The following is a 20321-nucleotide window of genomic DNA, read 5'->3' on the forward strand; positions in this document are numbered from 1 at the left end:
TTTGTAGTGGCTAGAGGCCCTGGCATGCCCATTCTCTCCTTCCCTCCCCACCCCCGCAATAAATAAATAAGTGAAATTAAAGCACCCAGGCTGGGGAGATGGATCAGTGGTTGAAGGTGCTTTTCTACACTGAAGAGCCTGCGGGCCCAAGTTCAGCTCCCCAACGCCCATGTAAGGCCAGTTGTAAAGTGGCGCATGCGCCTGTGATCCCCATGTGCCTGCAACAGAGAGATATGGAGCCAGGAGAACCCAAAGCTCGCGGGCTAGTCTGGTTCCTTCACAGTCTGCCAGTTCATTTGCAGCAGCAAGAGACCCTGCCTCAAAGAAAGTGGGGTACAGACACAACCATAGTATCCTCTGGCCTCCATAAACATTCCGTGGCATGAACACCCATTCACACACTCAAATAAATTAAGTTTAAAAACTAAAACACTCAGGTTGGAGAGATGGCTCAGCAGTTAAGGTGTTTGCCTGCAAAGCCCAAGGTTGATTCTGCAGACGCACATAGAGCCAGATGCACAAAGTGGCACATGCATCTGGAGGTTGTTTTCAGTGGCAGGAGGCTCTGGCATGCCCATTCTCTCTGTCGCTTCTCTTTATTTCACTCTGCTTGCAGACAAATAAAAAATATATATATTTAAAAACATTCAAGTATCAAATGTTAATCAGAATGTGAGGAATTGGACACGGTTCCTCTGAGGTAGGGTTAAATGTGTGGCAGCTGTGACATTTCCCTTGAAAGTTGATTTTTCAAAAAGCAAACTTAACTGATTTTAAAGCACCTCCTTCAGTCCTAATAGTGCTCAAAAATTGCTTGAATGGTTGTTGGAATTATTCTGGAAATGTCAAGAATGGTGACACCACCAGACAGCAAACTCTAATAACTTTCCAACCTGGTGGCTGTTTAAAACCCAAGCTGAGGGGCTGGAGAGACGGCTTAGCGGTTAAGGCGTTTTCCTGCAAAGCCAAAGGATTTCGGTTCGATTCTCCAGCTCCCACGTAAGCCAGATGCACATGGTGGCGTGTGCATCTGGAGTTCATTTGCAGTACTTGGAGGCCCTGGTGTGCCCATTTTCTCTCTCTCTCTCTCTCCCTCCCTCTCTGTCTCTAATAAATAAATAAAAGATAAAATAACATCCAAGATGAGGAGATGGAGAGATGGCTCAGTGGTTTAAGGTGCTTGCTTGCAAAGCCTGATGGTCTGGGTTTGATTCCCCAGTACCCATGCCAGATACACAAAGTGGCAGATGTATGTGGAGTGTTTTTTTTTTTCTTTTCTTTTCTTTTCTTTTCTTTTCTTTCTTTCTTTTTTTTTTTCAGTGACATTGAGTCCTTGGAATGCCCATGACTCTGTCTGCCTCTTTCTCTCTGTCTCTCCCATAAATAAGTAAATAACATTAAAAAAAAAAAAAAAAACCCAAGCTGAAAACCCTCAGAGACAAAATTGACCTTTTAGAGGAGCTGGAGAGATGACATTAGACTGTAAAGCCTAATGAGCCAGATTCAGTTCCCCAGTACCCACAAAGCTAGAAGCACAAAGTGGTGCATGCTTCTGGAGTTCGTTTGGGCAGGAGACCCTGGTGTGCCCATTCTGTCTATGTCAGCCTTTCTTCTCTCTCTCTCTCTCTCTCCCCGCTTGCAAGTAAAAAACTAAATATATTTTAAAAATTGACCTTAGAAAAAGCCTTTTTTTATTCCAAAATTTTCATGAGCTGCCTACTTATATGAATTCATACAGTGACATCCTAATTGAGACCAGAATCCAGGAAAGTCTGCTCTGCTCACCACTTTTATATTTTTTTTATTTATTTATTTGAGAGTGACAGAAAGAGAAAGAGGCAGATAGAGAGTGAGAGAGAGAATGGGCGCGCCAGGGCTTCCAGCCTCTGCAAACGAACTCCAGACGTGTGCGCCCCCTTGTGCATCTGGCTAACGTGGGTCCTGGGGAATCAAGCCTCGAACCGGGGTCCTTAGGCTTCACAGGCAAGCGCTTAACCGCTAGGCCATCTCTTCAGCCCTGCTCCCCACTTTTGCCAGGAAGGACCAATAGGTGGCACCAAAACATCCCTGAGATTCTGCTTGTCTTCAGACCAGGGAACTGTTTGCCCAACGCTTACTTTTTCTTGTGCTTCGTCGTGATTTTCTCTTCTGAGGAGAAAGTACCAACAAGTATGATGATGTTTGTGGATCTTTCAAATGATGGTGCAAGTTCTGCAAGTCAACAAGAAAACGGTATTGGCTCTAGGACATAGGTAATACTTCTTTGACATGTTTGTAAAATTCCTCTCTCTCTCTCTCTCTCTCTCTCTCTCTCTGTGTGTGTGTATGTGTGTGTGTGTGTGTGTGTGTGTGTGTGTGTGTGTGTGTGTTTAAAGACTGCTGTGAATGTCCCTGGAATTGTGCGTGAGCAAGAGGTGTGTCTTTGTGGCAGAGCAAATAATTAGTGCTTGCAGCGATAGTTAAAGGAAAAAGCCTGTTTATTACTTACTTCTTTTGCGTTGGTCTACTGACATCTCTTTTTCTCTGTTCTGGTTCTTTGTTTTCATAATGTTTGTGGTAGTTTTGTTTTAATCTCGGATACAGCACCGCTCACGTGCTACATAGCTTTTATAGTAAACAGTGTGTTTGGTTCTAGCCTTCCAGATGGTACTAGAATTATCGATCTGTATCTGTCGCTGAGTTGTTTTAAAAGAGGAATTAATTATGTCACCACAGTTCAAATTCAGATCCACAGCATGTAGCCGCTAGCACTAAAGCAAATTCAAAAACAAACCAAACAAGCCAAAAAAAAAAACACAAAACAACAACAACAACAAAAAAACATTAGCTAAATAGAGGAAGTGGCAGTGACTGAATTCTCGAATCTCCTTGACTTTGAATCCAGCACAGGGCTGGCAGCCGGCTTCCTCCATGAAGCTCCTCTTGTATTTTTGTCGACTTTAATTGTGAATTCTTTCCCACGCTGAACTTCAATATCATTCCCTGATCGCTCTTGCTGTTTGAATCTTTGTAAGTGCCCTCCACCTCTCATGATTATTTTTATGCCCTTTCGTTCTTTCACTTTCCAATTGATTATATTAAACGAAACAACTGTGTCTCTTCTAACTTTTCACTTCCCCCGGGACCGAAGTTGGGATGGTTCCCCAAAGTAACTTTGGTGTTCAGCAGCTTTTACTTTCATTTTTATAGTGGTCACTGCCGAGGGGAGGGGTGAGCGAGCAAGCTGGCAGCTGGTTTACACAAGCAGGACGTGACAATTGGCTTGTGCAGTGTGTATGATTCAGAACAATTTTTCAAAGCACACGTATGAATCAACATGCATATGAATCATATACTAGGGTCACCCTAACCATAAGCTCTGTTATTTTAGTTTAAACTGTCCTTCCCTCTTATCGTCCCTTTGGGCTCCCCCAGACGGTTCTCTCTTTTCCACTATATATGTAGTAATATTCCAAATCATACAAGCCTGCTTCTTTAAATATAAAATATTTTTACACCAGCAATATTTTAAAGATAACTTATATTGTTCTAAGATAACATTTTGAGATCATAAAAGACGTTAAAAACATAAAACTGGGGCTGGAGAGATGGCTTACCGGTTAAGCGCTTGCCTGTGAAGCCCAAGGACCCCGGTTTGAGGCTCAACTCCCCAGGACCCACATTAGCCAGATGCACAAGGGGGCGCACGCGTCTGGAGTTCATTTGCAGTGGCTGGAGGCCCTGGCGCACCCATTCTCTCTATTTCTTTCTGTCTGCCTCTTTCTCTGTCTGTTGCTCTCAAATAAATAAATAAATAAAAATAAACAACAACAACATAAAACTGAGCTGGGCGTGGTGGCGCACGTCTTTAATCCCAGCACTTGGGAGGCAGAGGTAGGAGGATCACCTTGAATTCAAGGCCACCCTGAGACTACATAGTGAATTCCAGGTCAGCCTGGACTACAGTGAAACTCTACCTCAAAAAAACAAAAAACAAACAAACCAACCAACAAAACCCATAAAACTGAGTGTGGTGGCATATGCCTGCAATCCCAGCACTCTGGAAGTGGAGGCAGGAGGATGAAAAGTTCAGTTACCCTCACTACATACTGAGTTTAAGGCTAGCCTAGGGTACATGAAACCCTGTTTCCTAAGAAAAATAAATGAAGCATGATTCAATTCTCATATTCTTTTTCCTCTTAGGTTTTGCATTTTCCAAGTTCATTGTTTAAAATTTTTACTTATTTGCAAGCAGGTGGGGGGGTGCAGGGAGGGAAGTAGGCACGCCGGGCAGTATTACCACTGCAAATGAACTCCAGATCCACGCACCACTTTGTGCATCTTACTTACGTGGATTCCGGGCCATCAGGCTTTGCAAGCAAATGCCTTTTACCACTGAGCCATCTCTGCAGTCCCACGTTTTCCAAGTTCTAATCATATCTTACAAATTAAAGTCTCGTATATGCAGCCTGGAACTTTCATTCACTTACCATTAGATTGCAAACGTGTTTCACAGTGCACTGTTTGAGACTGCATGTTATCCCATGCTATGGATATACAATCATGGATTTAATCATTTTCTACACTTGTTTTTCAGCATTTCATCATGACATAAAATTCTCCTAACCACACTTTTAAAAATATATTTTATTTATTTATTTGAGAGAGAGAGAGAGAGAGAGAGAGAGAGAGAGAGAGAGAGAGAATGCAAGAGGTAGGTAGAGAGAGAGAATGGGCACGCCAGAGCCTCTAGCCATTGCAAACAAACTCCAGATGCATATGCCCTCTTGTGCATCTGGCTTATGTGGGTCCTGGGAAATCAAACTGGGGTCCTTAAAAAATTTATTTATTTATTTATTTTGAAGCAGAAAGATCCAGAGAGAGAGAGAGAGAGTGTGTTGATACATATATTACAGATTTTCCCACATGTCTGTGCATATATTTTCTTTGGTGCAAATTTAAATAAATGAATGCTTATCACCTTTATACAGTGAACATTTTTCTAAGGAATAAGGTTTTTGTTATTATAATTATTATTATCATTTTAATGTATTTATTCATTTGAAGTAGGGTCTCACTCTAGCCCAGGCTGACCTAGAACTCATTCTGTAGTACCAGGCTGGCCTCGTACTCTCAGCGATCCTTCTATCTCTGTTTCCTGAGTCTGGAATTAAAGGCGTGACCACCATACCCTGCTGTTAATAGCATTATTAGTGCTGAGGATCAAATCCAGTGTCGGGCCCATGATAGGCAAGTGCTGTGCCATTAAGTACATCGACCAGGCACGCTTATTATTTCTAAAGGTGACAGAGAAATATCTAGCTATGAGGAGATATGCTAAGTTTTAACAGCCTGGTCTTTGGCAGGGACAATTAGATTCCTTTTCAAACCTAATTTCTTTTGTACTGGCCACTTAACTGTTTTCTAACTGGTGCCAACTGGTTTTAGTAGCATCTTTTGAACTTTCCACACTGACAGTTTTTGCAGTCAGGTTCGCATGGCTGGCAGAAATCACCCAACCAAGAGCAACTTGTGGAGGAAAAAAAAAACTTTCTTTTGGGCTGGAGAGATGGCTTAGTGGTTAAGTGCTTGCCTGTGAAGCCTAAGGACCCCGGTTCAAGGCTCGATTCCCCAGGACCCATGTAAACCAGATGCACAAGGGGGCGCACGTGTCTGGAGTTCATTTGCAGTGGCTGGAGGCCCTGGCATGTCCATTCTCTTTCTCTCTCTATCTGCCTCTTTCTCTCTGTTGTTCTCAAATAAATAAATAACAAAAAATATTTTTAAACAAGGTTTTTCTTTATTTGCAGGGAGAGGGAGGAGGTTATGGGCAGCTAGGGCCTCTGCCAGGCTTTGTAAGCAAGCGCTTTTAACCACTAGGCATCTCTCCAGCCTGGCTTTGTCCATTTTAATTGTGTTTTCCAACAATGGCTCTTAATTTTACAATATAAATACTCAAACTTATATTTTTAAAAATAATTATTTGTGTGGTTGTGGGTGTGTATGGGCATGCCTGGGCCTCTTGCTGGTGAAAAGGAACAGCAGATGGTTGTACCACTTTTTGCATCTGGCTCATGTGGGAGCCAGGGAATTGAACCAGGGCTAGCAGGCTTTGCAAGCAAGTGCCTTTATTGGCTGAGCCATCTTCCCAGCCCTAAACTTATGCTTTTTTTCTAGTTTCTTAGATGAATTGGTGCCCAAGGCTTTCCCTCAATCAAGCAAGGCTCTCAGAAAACTTTCTCGTGTACTTGTTCCCTCTCACCAGTTCCCTTGTTTCCTGTAATTAATAAAATTTTTGTCATCCATATATATTGTAGCCCAACAGCACATTTTACTTAATTTTTTTTTTGCTAAGCATTTGCTTTATTTTTATTTATTTATTTATTTATTTGCACTGTATTGGGGATTGAACCAGGGCATTGTCCCTCTTGGATTTCTGCTCCCTGACTAACTGCCTGTACAAAGCTACCTTACTCCTGTTTCTCCTTTAATATAGGAGGCCTTGTCTCAAAGGAGGTGGATGACATTCTTGAAGATGATACCATAAGTTGTTCTCTGTCTGGCTTCCACGTGCATATGCACCGTCACATATTCATACATCTACACATAAATGAATACACATACATGCATCCACACACACAGGTAAAATATAATGACCTTTGGGACCTCATGGTGCAGTGGTAGTGCTTCTAATTTCAAAATATAGTAACAAAACATAAAGGTGCCCCTATCTATCCTTCCTACCCCCTATAATTTTTCCAAGTTGTGGCTTCTGGTCCACTGTTAGTTAGAAAAATACATATCTAGGGCTGAAGAGATGGCTTAGTGGTTAAGATGCTTGCCTGTGAAGCCTAAGAACTCATGTTCAATTCCCCAGGTCCCAGGGAAGCAGGACGCACAAGGTGATGTAAATGCAAGGTTGTGCATGCGCACAAGGTGGCTCATGTGTCTGAAGTTTGATTGCAGAGGCTGGAGGCCTTGGCACTCCAATTCTCTCTCCCATAAGAAAAAGTGAAAACAGAAAAAGAAAAAGAATACATATTCATTTCTGTAGGACCAACAGATGAGAACAAATGACTAAAAATAAATTCCTAGGATTCAAAAGAACAAATGAAGGCTGGATGGATGGCTTAGCAGTTAAGGTGTTTGCCTACAAAGCCAAAGTACCCTGGATCAATTCCCCAGGACCCACGTTAACCAGATGCACAAGGGGGCGCATGCATCTGGAGTTCATTTGCAGTGACTGGAGGCCCTGGGGTGCCCATTCTCCCTCTCTCTCTCTCTCTCCCTCTTTCTCTCTCTCCCTCTTTCTCTGTCAAATAAGTAAATAAAAATATTTTTAAAATTAAAAATAAAAAAGTAAAAAAGAAACAGATGAAACCCCACTGAGGTGGGTCCCCACTGGAATGGGTTCAGGGATGAAGGAAAAGAGGGTACCAACACATGATGTCTCCATACAAAAATATGCTGTTAATAACAATAATTTTAAAAAGAAATCAAACAACCCAATCAAAAATGGACTACAAAGCTGGGTGTGGTGGTGCATGCCTTTAATCCCAGCACTTGGGAGGCAGAGGTAGGAGGATCACAGTGAGTTCGAGGCCACCCTGAGACTACATAGTGAATTCCAGGTCATCCTGGACTAGAGTGAACCCCTACCTTGAAAAACTAAAAAATAAAAATAAAAATAAAAAGGACTCCAGTGTGGTAGCTTGAATGTATGTCTCCATAGGCTCAGGTATTTTATGAAAATTGAGCTTGCAGTCTGGTGAGATTGCTTAATGGTTAAGGCGCTTGCCTGCAAAGCCTAAGGACCCAGATTCAATTCCCCAGGACCCATGTAAACCAGATGCACAAGGTGGTACATGTGTCTGGAGTTCGTTTGCAGTGGCTAGAGGCCCTGGCACACCTATTCTCTCTCTCTCTTTCTCTTCCTTTCTTTCTGTCTCAAATAAAAATTTATGAATTAATTAAAAATAAATAAATAGGGCTGGAGGGATGGCTTAGTAATTAAGGCACTTGCCTGCAAAGCCAAAGGATCCCCGGTTCAATTCTCCAGGACCCACATAAGCCAGATGCACAAGGGGGCGCATGCATCTGGAATTCATTTGCAGTGGCTGGAGGTCCTGGCATTCCCATTCTCTCTCTCTCTCTGTATCTCTGCCTCGTTCTCTCTCTCAAATAAATAAATAAAAATAAGAGAGGGGAGACAGGTGTGGTGGCACCTTTAATTCCAGCCCTTGGGAGGCTGAGGTAGGAGGATCACTATGAGTTCAAGGCAGCCTGAGACTACTACATAATGAATTCCAGGCCCTGTCACGCTCATTCTCTCTCTCTTTCTCTACCTGCCTCTTCCTCTCTCTGTGTGTCACTCTCAAATAAATTTTTAAAAAAATTTTTTTAAAAGAAAAAAATCACTGAGCTTTAAAATTTTTTTTTAAATTTATTTGAGAGTGACAGACACAGAGAAAAAGACAGATAGAGGGAGAAAGAGGGAATGGGCACGCCAGGGCTTCCAGCCTCTGCAAACGAACTCCAGACACGTGCGCCCCCTTGTGCATCTGGCTAACATGGGACCTGGGGAACTGAACCTCGAACCGGGGTCCTTAGGCTTCACAGGCAAGCGCTTAACCGCTAAGCCATCTCTCCAGCCCACTGAGCTTTTACTGAGTGGGAGAGAGAGAAGAAAGAATGGGCTCAACAGAGACTCTAGTCACTGTAAACGACCTCCAGATGCATGCACCACCTTGTGCATCTGGTTTTATGTGGGCACTGTGGAATCAAACCTGGGTCCATAGGCTTTGCAAGCAAGTACCTTAAACACTAAGCCATCTTTCTAGCCCGAGTTCTTTGATATAGTCTTTTATTTTATTTTTAATTAATTAATTTATTATTATTATTATTATTATTATTTTTGGTTTTTCGAGGTAGGGTCTCACTCTGGTCCAGGCTGACCTGGAATTAACTCTGTAGTCTCAGGGTGGCCTTGAACTCATGGTGATCCTCCTACCTCTGCCTCCCGAGTGCTGGGATTAAAGGCGTGCGCCACCACGCCCGGCTTTCATTTTATTTTTTGGTGCTCCTATTGAGCAGTTCTTGTGTTATAGCATCAGCCACCGTGAGGTCAAGAATGCCACATTCTCCTCCTCTTCCTTTGCCTATTGCATTTATTCTGCCACCTCATCCACAATAGTCCCTGAGCCTCGGAGAGTATGAAAGAGATGTTTCATACTGCTGAACACTCCGCTGTCACCGCTCAGCACTTTCGTGAGTCTAGAGTCTTCCTAGTAGTTACCACTGTGGCAGTCAGGTTCGCATTGCTGGTAGAAATCACCCAACCAAGAGCAACTTGTGGGAAAAAGAGGTTTATTGTGGCTTATAGGCTCGAGAGGAAGCTCCACAAGGGCAGGAGAAATGATGGCATGAGCAGAGAGAGGGTGGACATCACCCCCTGGCCGACATAAGGTGGAAAATAGCAACAGGAGAATGTGCCAAACACTGGCATGGGGAAACTGGCTGTAACACTACACTCCCTCCAGGAGGTGTTGATTCCCAAATCTCCGTCAGCTGGGAATCGAGCATTCAGAACACCTGAGTTTATGGGGACACCTGAATTAAACCACCACCTGAGAAGAGAAGCTTCTCTAACCAACAGTGAGAATGGGAGGTGGGAACACGGATGGTGTGTAGGGCACACCTTTAATCCCAGTACTCAGGAGGCCATGGTAGGACTGTTGTGAATTCAAGGTTAGCCTGGTGATACAGAAGGAGTTCCAAGTCAGCCTGGGCTAGAGTGAGACCCTAGCTAAAAAAAGACAAAGAAAATCACATTAATATATGGACATAAGCATAAATATTTAGAGGACAATCAATTTGATAGGCATAATATATCCATTTAACCAACAGTAATAACTTCCCCCTTAGGGCTTATGACCTCCCCAACCATGGGCTTTTGATTAGGTCTTCAGTACCAGGTATGACTTCCCTCTGTGGGACAGGCCTCAAATTCACTTAGAGAGTAGTTGGTTTCCCCCATAGCAGACATGCCAGCATTGTACCAGCTGGCACATTTTGTCTGGCTGGCCAGTCAGTGTATCTTGCAGGGTCCACTGCTGGTTAAGACTATTGATGACTTTTCTCACCTCGCAAGCTGCATAGAATTTTCCAGGACCATAACAGCTAGTCAGCAGGGAGGAGGCTTCCAGCTCAGCTCCAGCTTGGTGTCTCAGTGTCCTGCAGCCCAAGCATATTAATGACCTAATCGTTATTCATCTTCATGTATGTTATATCCCCAGAACTTGGACTCAGATCAAAATGCTCTGAAGAATAGCCTTTTGGGATAGCAGCTGCATCATGACCCAAGATCAAGGACTTACTGTTGGAAATTTCCATCGTGTTTGCATTATGACCTTCATGGTTGGCACCGTAATCCAAGTCTCTAGTGAAAGAGGGTTTGCCATAGACCTGTCAAAAAGAAACCTTACTCAAGTTCCCAAAGACCTGCCACCAAGAACCACAGTTCTAGATATGTCTCAGAACTCCATAGCTGAGCTTCAGATGGCTGACCTCAGTTCTTTTCCAGCACTGAAAGTTCTGAAACTTTCCCATAATAGAATCCAGAGACTTGATTTGAATGCTTTCAAGTTCAACCCAGATTTGGAATACTTGGATTTATCTCACAATCATTTACGAAACGTATCTTGCTCCCCTGTTGTGAGTTTCAAGCACTTAGATCTTTCATTCAATGACTTTGACGCTCTGCCCATCTGCAGGGAATTTGGCAACTTGACGCAGCTGAGTTTTTTAGGATTAAGTGCTAGAAAGTTCCGACAATCAGACCTGCTACCAACTGCTCACTTGCAGCTAAGATATCTTCTCCTGGATTTAGGAGGCTATCATGCAAAAGAAACTGAGGCAGAAAGTCTTCAAATTCTGAATACAAAAACTCTCCACATTGTCTTTCATTCAAGGAGTTTGTTCTCTGTCCATGTGAATATATCAGTGAATACTTTAGGGTGCTTACAACTGACTAACATTAGACTGAATGATGACAACTGTCACGTTTTCACAAACTTTTTATTACACCTCACCAGAGGTCCGAGCTTATTGAATTTTACTCTCAACCATGTGGAAACAACTTGGAAATGCTTGGTTAGACTTTTCCAGTTCCTGTGGCCCCAACCTGTGGAATATCTCAATATGTACAACTTAACAATAATCGAGAGCATTGACGAGGAAGACTTCACGTACTCTGACACGTCCCTGAAGGCATTGAAGATAGAACACATTACAAACCGAGTGTTCATTTTCTCACAGACAGCTTTATACACTGTGTTTTCTGAGATGAACATTTTGATGTTAACCATATCCGATTCACCCTTTTTTCACATGCTTTGTCCTCAGGTCCCAAGCACATTTACGTTTTTGAACTTCACCCAGAATGTTTTCACCGATAGTGTTTTTCAAAACTGTTCCACATTGGTAAGATTGGAGACACTTATACTCCAAAAGAATGGCTTGCAAAGCCTTTTCAAAGTGAGTCACATGACTAAGACTATGCCATCTCTGGAAACCTTGGACGTTAGCAGGAATTCTTTGGTGTCTCATACACATGAGGACATGTGTACTTGGGCTGAGACTATAGTGGCATTAAATTTGTCTTCCAATATGCTTACTGATTCTGTTTTCAGGTGCTTGCCTCCTAAGGTCAAGGTGCTTGATCTTCGTAACAACAGAATAGCGAGCATCCCTAAAGACGTCGCCCGTCTGGAAGCTTTGCAAGAGCTCAACGTGGCCTTCAACTCTTTGGCCGACCTGCCCGCGTGCGGGGCCTTCAGCAGCCTGTCTGTGCTGATCGTGGACCACAACTCGGTTTCCCACCCATCCGCTGACTTCTTCCAGACCTGCCACCACGTCACGTCCCTCCGAGCAGGGGACAACCCGTTCCAATGCACGTGCGAGCTGCGGGAGTTCATCAGGAACGCGGGCCAAGTGTCCAGCGGCGTGCTAGACGGCTGGCCCGAGGCTTACACGTGCGACCACCCGGAGGGTCACAGGGGGACCCCGCTGAAGGACTTCCACGCCTCGCCGCTGTCCTGCAACATCACGCTGCTGATTGTCACCATCGGGGCCACCGCGCTGGTGTCAGCCGCTGCGGTGGCCTTCCTCTGCGTCCACCTTGACCTGCCCTGGTACCTCAGGATGGTGTGCCAGTGGACGCAGACCCGGCGCAGGGCCAGGCACGTGCCCTTGGAGGAGCTGCAGAGAGAGCTGCGGTTCCACGCTTTCGTCTCCTACAGCGAACGCGACTCGGCCTGGGTGAAGAGCGAGCTGCTGCCACACCTGGAGAAAGAAGGCATCCGCATTTGCCTCCACGAGAGGAACTTCGTTCCTGGCAAGAGCATCGTGGAAAACATCATCAGCTGCATTGAGAAGAGCTACAAGGCCATCTTCGTCCTGTCTCCCCACTTCGTCCAGAGTGACTGGTGCCACTACGAACTCTACTTCGCCCACCACAACCTCTTCCACGAAGGCTCTGATAACTTGATCCTGATTTTATTGGAACCCATCTCCCCGAATAGCATTCCCAGCAAGTATCACAAGCTGAAGGCTTTCATGGCACGCAGGACTTATTTGCAGTGGCCCACAGAGAAGAGCAAACATGCCCTTTTTTGGGCAAACATTAGTGCTGCTTTTAATACCAAATTACCATGTGTCACTGAAACCGATGTGAAAACTTAAAAACCTCAGGAAATCCAACTGAAGAAACAGCTTATTGATGGACATTGTGATTTTTCAAATAATTTATTTATCTGCAAGCAGAGAGATAGAGAAAGAGAGAGAGAGAGAGAGGCCGAGATGGGTGCGCCAGGGCTCTTGTCACTGCAAGTGAACTCCAGATGCATGCACGACCTTGTGCATCTGGCTTTATGTAGGCCTTGGGGAATCAAACCTGAGTCATTAGGCTTTGTTGGCAAGTACCTTAACTGCAGAGCCATCTCTCCAGCCCAACATTGTGATTTTAAGGTACTATTGACAGGTGCTTCTATTATGATCTGGATATAAAATGTCTCCAAATCCATTGATGAGGTCACACCTGAACAGGCTCCTGGGAGTTGGGACTTAGAAGAAGTAGGTCTCTGAGGGTATGCCTTGGAAAGGTATATTCAAAACCCCTTCTCCTCCTTTTCTTTTATTATTGTTATTATTATTATTATTTTGTGTGGTTTTTTCTAAGGTAGAGTCTCACTCTAGCCCAGGCTGACCTGGAATTCACTATGTAATCTCAGGGTGGCCTCGAACTCATGGTGATCCTCCTACCTCTTCCTCCCAAGTGCTGCTTCTTTGGTTGTTTGAGGTAGGATCTCACTCTAGACTAGGCTGACCTGGACTATATGTAACCATTGCAGTCAGGTTCACATTGCTGGTAGAAATCACCCAACCCAGAGCAGCTTGTGGGGGAAAAAAAAGAGGTTTATTTTGGCTTACAGACTCGAGGGGGAAGCTCCATGATGGCACAGGAAAATGATGGCATGAGCAGAGGGTGGACATCACCCCCTGGCCAACATCAGGTGGACAATAGGGACAGGAGAGTGTGCCCAACACTGGCAAGGGGACACTGGCTATAATACCCATACATTTGCCCCCAGCAAATGCACTGCCCTCAGGAGGTTTTAATTCCAGAATCTCCATCAGCTGGGAACCTAGCATTCAGAACACCTGACTTTATGGGGGAACACCTGAATCAAACCACCACAGCAGCCCAGGCTTGACTTTAGCTCACTGATTCTTTTGCTTCCCAAGTACTGGGTGTGTACCACTATGGCCAGACCCAAGGCTCATGTATTTATTTATTTATTTTTTTTGTGCTTACGTGTGTATGTAAGAGTTCATGTGTGGGCTGGAGAGATGGCTTAGTGGTTAAGCGCTTGCCTATGAAGCCTAAGGATCCCGGATCAAGGCTTGATTCTCCAGGACCCACGTTAGCCAGATGCACAAGGGGGAACGGGAACAAACATCTGGAGTTCGTTTGCAGTGGCTGGAGGCCCTGGCAAATCCATTCTCTCTCTCTCTTTCTCTCTCTGCCTCTTTCTCTCTCTGTCACTCTCAAATAAATAAATAAAAATAAAAAATATTTTTTAAAAAAGAGTTCATGTGTGCGAGTTTGGGCACACCCATGCCACAGCCTGCATGGTCAGGAGGCAAGCTTGGGTGTCTGTTCTCACCTTCTACCCTGCTGGAGGCAGGATCTTTCATTAGTTACCATTCTGTTTGCCAGGCCAGCTGGCCCATGAGCTTCACAGATTCACCTGTCTCTGCATCCCTTCTACTGCCATAGGCATGCTGGGGTGACCAGCACATCCCCATCTGGTTTTATGGGTTTCTGCAGTCCAAACTTAGGGACGCAAGCTCACATGGCTTTGTATCCTGAGCCACCTCTGCAGCACCCTCCCCAAGGCCCATTGACACCTCTTTCTGTTTCTTTATCACCGTGACACGAGAGGAGCAAGCTGACTCCACCATGGTATTCTGCATAGCCTCAGACCCCAGAGGGACAGGCGGCTGACTTTGCACTGAAAAACCTCTGAAACCGTGAGCCAAATGAAACTCTTCCTCCTCAGCTTGTCTCGGGTACCGTCACAGCGACACAAAGCTGAATGCACACACTTCCACATGCTGCACGTCATTGGGAGAGGTTCCACGAAAGCATTGTTTCTACTGAGCTGTGGAATTAGGCCGAGGGCTGGCACTCGTTTTGCAATTAGAGAGAGCCCAGCTTCTGGCTTAGCTAACCATCTCACACTGCCACAGTCCGTCTTGAGTAAATGCTCAATTATTTGAGGAGTGGTACCTCTCCCTTCTTCCTTCTCAGATGGATTCTGTATGAGCAGGAGTCCATGGGCCTTCATCTTCGCCTTCAGAGCTTAGAAGAGGTTAGCCCAGGGCTGGGGAAGTGGCTTAGTGGAAAATGTGTTTGCCATGCAAGCATGGAGACTTCATTTCAGATCTCTAGAACCCACATAAAATGCTGGGAGACATGGCACGTGCCTGGAAGCACACTGCTGGACAGGCAGGCGTGGAGTTCTTGGGGCTCACTGGATAACTAGTGTAGCCAAATCAGTGAACTCTAGATTCACTGTGAGACCTTGTCTCCGAGAATCAAGTGGAGAGGCACTGAGAAAGACCCCAATATACCTCTGGTCTGTACATACCTGCACCCAAAAAGACAGAGTGAGAAAGAGACAGAGAAATTATGCAATAAAAGAGAGTGTTTTATCCTACATCTGAATAATAGTTTATTAATTTCTTTTTTGAGGCAGGGTCTCACTGGAGCCCAGGCTGACCTGGAATTCACTATGAAGTCTCAGGTTGGCCTCGAACTCACAGCAATCCTCCTATTTCCATCTCCCGAGTGCTGGGATGAAAGGCGTGTGCCACCACGCCTGGGTAGTTGATTAATATTTTGACTCTGATACACAAACGTGTAATAAACCGTTAAGGGCTGATGACATAGCAATGCACACATAAAAGAGAATTATGGCCTTAGTCACAGGCTGATGAAGTGAGAGGCACAGGTGTACTTGCCTTCCAGGGAAACTCAGAGCAAACTTTATGTGTTAGTGGATATCAAATGGGCTTTGTCTGTTTGTCTTAGGATTTTGGCTAAGGCCCAAAGCACAGAAAGGGGGAAAAATACTTCCCTTCTTGAAACAGAGATCCTAGACACAGCTAGGCTAGACTTCCTAAAAAGAAAAAAGGAGCAAAAGGAGACCAGTAATTATCAGTCCATATCACTCAACTTGGGAATACTACATTCAAGCCGGGTGTGGTGGCGCACACCTTTAATCCCAGCATTTGGAAGGCAGAGGAAGGAGGATCACTGAGAGTTTGAGACCAGCCTGAGACTACATAGAGAATACTACATTCAAGAGAGTCATTAGGGCTGGAGAGATGGCTTAGCGGTTAAGCGCTTGCCTGTGAAGCCTAAGGACCCCGGTTCGATGCTCAGCTCCCCAGGTCCCACGTTAGCCAGATGCACAAGGGGGCGCACGCGTCTGGAGTTCGTTTGCAGAGGCTGGAAGCCCTGGCGCGCCCATTCTCTCTCTCTCCCTCTATCTGTCTTTCTCTCTGTGTCTGTCGCTTCAAATAAATAAATTTAAAAAAAAGAAAAAGAGAGAGTGAGTAGAGAGCCAGGCGTGGTGGCGCACGCCTTTAACCCCAGCACTCAGGAGGCACAGGTGGGAGGATCACCGTGAGTTCGAGGCCACCCTGAGACTACATAGTGAATTCCAGGTCAGCCTGGGCTAGAGTGAAACCCTACCTGAAAAGAGAGAGAGAGAGAGACTAGAGAGTTACCAAGTGGGGTTTGCTTAGCCTCTGAGAGCAGATGAGTTATGGAGTGTGCAGGATTTGGCCACAGACACGTTTGTCCTTTTCTGTCTCAAGCTCTTAGTTCCTTATGAGAATGTCTAGTTTCCTTTCTAGTTCTGGATGTAAAACACCTCCAGAGACGGGTGTGTTTGAAGACTCAGTCTTCACTGGGTAGCACTGTTTGGGAAGGTTGCAGAACCCTTAGGAGGTGGCGCCTTGCTGCAGGAGGTGTGGCACTGGGGCAGGCCTGGGAATTTTATTGCCCAGCCCTCCCTGCTGATGTCACGTGACTCCCGCTGCCTGCTCCTGCCATGCCCCCCGCCCCCCGCCATCACAGCTTGGCTTAGCAGTTAAGTCACTCGCCTGAAAAGCCAAAGGACTCAGGTTCTGTTCCCCAGGATCAACATAAGCCAGATGCACAAGGTGGCACATGTATCTGGAGTTCTTTTGCAGTGGCTGAAGACCCTGGCATGCCCATTCTCTCTCTCTCTCTCTCAAATAAATCAATAAAAACAAAAAATGAACCTCAGTTTCTCTTAAATGGCTCCAATGGACTTTGCTGTGTTTTCCACATGAGAGCCCCAATCTTCCCAGGCCCCAATCTCCTTTAAATAAACCCCACAATTTGTAATTTCCCCCAAAATATACTTTTTTTTTTTTTTTTTTTTGGTTTTTTGAGGTAGGGTCTCATTCTAGACCAGGCTGACCTGGAATTCACTATGGAGTCTTAGGGTGGCCTTGAACTCACAGCAATCCTCCTACCTCTGCCTCCCTAGTGCTGGGATTAAAGGCCTGCGCCACCACACCCAGCTCTCTAAATAAACTTAATTCATAATTTACCCTTGAGTCCGTCTTTATTAATTCTTTAAAGTGGCACATACATCTGGAGTTCACATACGATGGTAATAGGCCCTGGCATGCCCATACTCTCTCTCACCTCACAAATAAATACACAAAAATATTTAAAATGAAATATGTCATTAGTGATGTTTTGTATTTATTGCCGAAGTAATATTTTGGATAGAAATTTAATAAATTATTAAAATTTTAGCAGGGCATGGTGGCGCATGCCTTTAATCCCAGCACCTGGGAGGCAGAGGTAGGAGGATCGCTGCCAAGTTCAAGGCCACCCTGAGACTCCATAGTGAATTCCATGTCAGCCTGGGCTAGAGCGAGACACTACCTTGAAAAACCAAAAAATAAAATTAAAAAAATTTAGAAAAGAAGGGGCTGAAGAGATTGCTTCATGGGTTCAGGCACTTGTCTGCAAAGCCTAAGGACCCAGGTTCAATTCCTCAGAACCCATGTAAGCCAGAGGCACATGGTGGCACATGAATTTGGAATTTGTTTGCAGTGGCTGGAGGCTCTACTGTGCCCATTCTCTCTATCTTCTTCATCCTCCTTCCCTTCCTCCCTTCCTCCCTCTCTGCTTTCCTCCCTCACTCTGTCTCTCAGATAAATAAACGAATGAATGGTTGGTATGTTTTTCAGAGTTGTAAAATTAATATTTTGAAGAAAATATGAAATTTTTCAATGGAAAAATTTTGTGCCAAATTACAGCTGAAAACCAGTGGTCACAAAGACACAATTCGCATCTGTTTGATAGCCTGCATGCACAATATCTTTCCTCTTTATGAATATGGTTTTGCAAAAACTTCGACCTTGTCCCCTGCATCTTTCTCTTCACTGTCACTGGGTAGTGGACCAGAGGGAAAGCCAAGCATCTGACCACATCCAGCTCTGTCCCCAAGTCACCATGTAAACATTTGGACTCAACCGCGAACCATCTATGCATTATTATCACCTTTGTTCTTGCTTCACACCAGGGAGCTGACTGGTGAGACACAGGGAGAGAAAGATCTGACTACATTTGAGTACAGGCCTATCTATTAGCCTATAGATTCTATTCCACCCAGGAACCCGAGGTAACTCGTGGTGACTCCATGGTGAAATTCCAGTAGCTAGCGGTAGGTGGCAGTAAAGAGCGCTTATTTTTCAGCACTAGACAAAGCTACTATTCAATCTAATGCTCAAGGAAGTGCTTCAATTTCTTACTACCAAACGGAGCAGACAGGCAGATTGTCTTGGTAAGCAACATCTTATTTTATTCTACTAAAAAGTATGGTACTAGTAGTTGGTGGGTGTGGAAATTGCAAACATCTCTATAACTAAGTCTTGGGGATTTGTCTAAGTGGGTTGAATGTCTGTTATGTACTTACTGTGAAGTTTGATCCAACATTTGTTTATCACCTCCTACTTTAAATCAGAGAAAACCTTTCCCTCACACATGATTTACTTTCAAGATATTTTGAGTAAGACAAATATTTGGGCCACAGATGTTTTCGGGATTTCTTACACAGCTGCCAGGTATTGACTTTGGATGTCATTTCTCTCCATGTGTCCCCAAACCCTCCACCCACGTACTTTGCGATGAGAATGTTCAAAAACATGGGACATGTTATGGCCAGAAGCCCCTGGCTTGTGAGGTATTAAGAGGGTGAAAACTCAAGTTGATGGTGGCGTTTGGAGGTGGGCTTTTGCCGGGTGGTGAAAGGGTTAAAAAGGTCTCTAGGGTGGAGTCCCATGACTGAACACAAGCAGCTCTATAAAAACAGGAGGGGAAACCAGATGACATAAACACATCGCCTCATCTCCTGCCATCAGACTCTGTGCTAAATTGGGATTCTGCTAGCAAAAAAAAAAAAAAAAAAAAAAAAAGATCCCTTGACTTTGGACCAGAACTGTGAGTCAAAAATAACCTTTTTTCTTTATCAAGTAGCCTGTCTCAGGATATTTCGTTGTATTCAAACATAGGGTTATAAGTCAATATCTGTTGCAGACAATGATGTGGTACAACTCTGTCTTTATTGGGTTTATTTTAATTGTTTCTCGGGCTGCTCTCCCCATATAGTCTTGTCTGTTTCCTCGGATACTGAAGCTGTCTGGGGAGATAGAAATTAAGGGGAAATTTACATTTTTTGGAAGGCAGCTATGCTCACCACTTTACCAACACCAGTTTTACATTTCTGAAACTGTTTCCCTGACCACATCCAAGTTGGCCAAGCCTTGTAAGTGAATGCCTATGAACAACAACAAACGTTCTCAAAGCCACATGTGAAACCATACAGAGATGCTCTTGATCTCAGTCCAGTCCTTTCAACCCATGGTTAATAGTTGGTATGGTGCAGAGAAGACTCTTGGTAAATATTTGCAGGACTGAGCGGGGCGTGGTAAAACACACCTTTAATCCCAGCACTCAGGAGGCAGAGGTAGGAGGATCTGCATGAGTTCGAGGCCACCCTGAGATTTACACAGTGAACTCCAGGTCAAGCCTGGACTAGACCCTGCCTTGAAAAGTCATATATGTATATTCAGGACTGGATTTAAATAGGCCAGATTGACTGTATCAACATTATCCATTAAGACCAGCCAAAGCCTGATTTAATGTCCTCAGAGTTTTCAAAGACAATGAAAATGTATTGCTGCCTTGTATCATATGATGTGAGTCTAAACCTGTCCTAATCACAAAAGTGGACATGAACATATGTGAAAAACTGTATGCTTTTAAATTAAAGGATCCTTTCATTTAAAATTAAATCCTTTAAAAGTTAAACAGTTCAATTGAACAAATGGCCATTTTACTTGTTAACAAATCAGTTGTGCAGTAGTAAAATCTGTAGAGATCAGTGAGTTAAATTTTTTTTTAAGTCTTTTAAGAAAATGATTTATTTTCAAGGAGAGAGAGAAAAAGAGAGAGGGCACACCAGGGCTTCCAGTCACTGCAAATGAATTCCAGATTCACAGACCACTTTGTGTATCTGGCCTTATGTGGGTACTGGGAAATCAAACCTGGGTTGTCAGGCTTTGCAGGCAAGCACCTTAACTGCTGAGCCATCTCTCCAGCCCCTTCTTTAACTCTTATATCCATTCTGTAACCAAAATATATCTGTAGTCTATGAACTGAGAGTTCA

General features: G+C 44.3%; 2 protein-coding genes across 4 annotated transcripts in view; both read left to right on the forward strand.

Annotated features, from left to right (window-relative positions):
• The first annotated feature begins 2159 nt into the window (after positions 1-2159).
• Positions 2160-12839, forward strand: Tlr6 (toll like receptor 6). Its single transcript, XM_045161361.1, has 2 exons — positions 2160-2252; positions 10275-12839. Exon 2 carries the CDS (start codon positions 10333-10335, stop codon positions 12718-12720), a length of 2388 nt encoding a protein of 795 aa, XP_045017296.1. The 5' UTR covers positions 2160-2252; positions 10275-10332; the 3' UTR covers positions 12721-12839.
• Tlr1 (toll like receptor 1) overlaps positions 2166-20321 on the forward strand; it is a 30164-nt gene continuing 12008 nt past the window's right edge. The window contains exon 1 of one of the 3 annotated variants that reach the window (XM_045161362.1): positions 2166-2252. The gene's annotated coding sequence lies outside the window, so the exon portion shown is untranslated. Of the gene's footprint in view, positions 2253-18389; positions 18438-19043; positions 19094-20321 lie in introns of those variants that run through there. The other 2 variants (XM_045161363.1, XM_045161364.1) reach the window with 2 other exon arrangements.

This window comes from Jaculus jaculus, chromosome 11 (assembly GCF_020740685.1).
Source record: "Jaculus jaculus isolate mJacJac1 chromosome 11, mJacJac1.mat.Y.cur, whole genome shotgun sequence".
NCBI classification, from domain to species: domain Eukaryota; kingdom Metazoa; phylum Chordata; class Mammalia; order Rodentia; family Dipodidae; genus Jaculus; species Jaculus jaculus.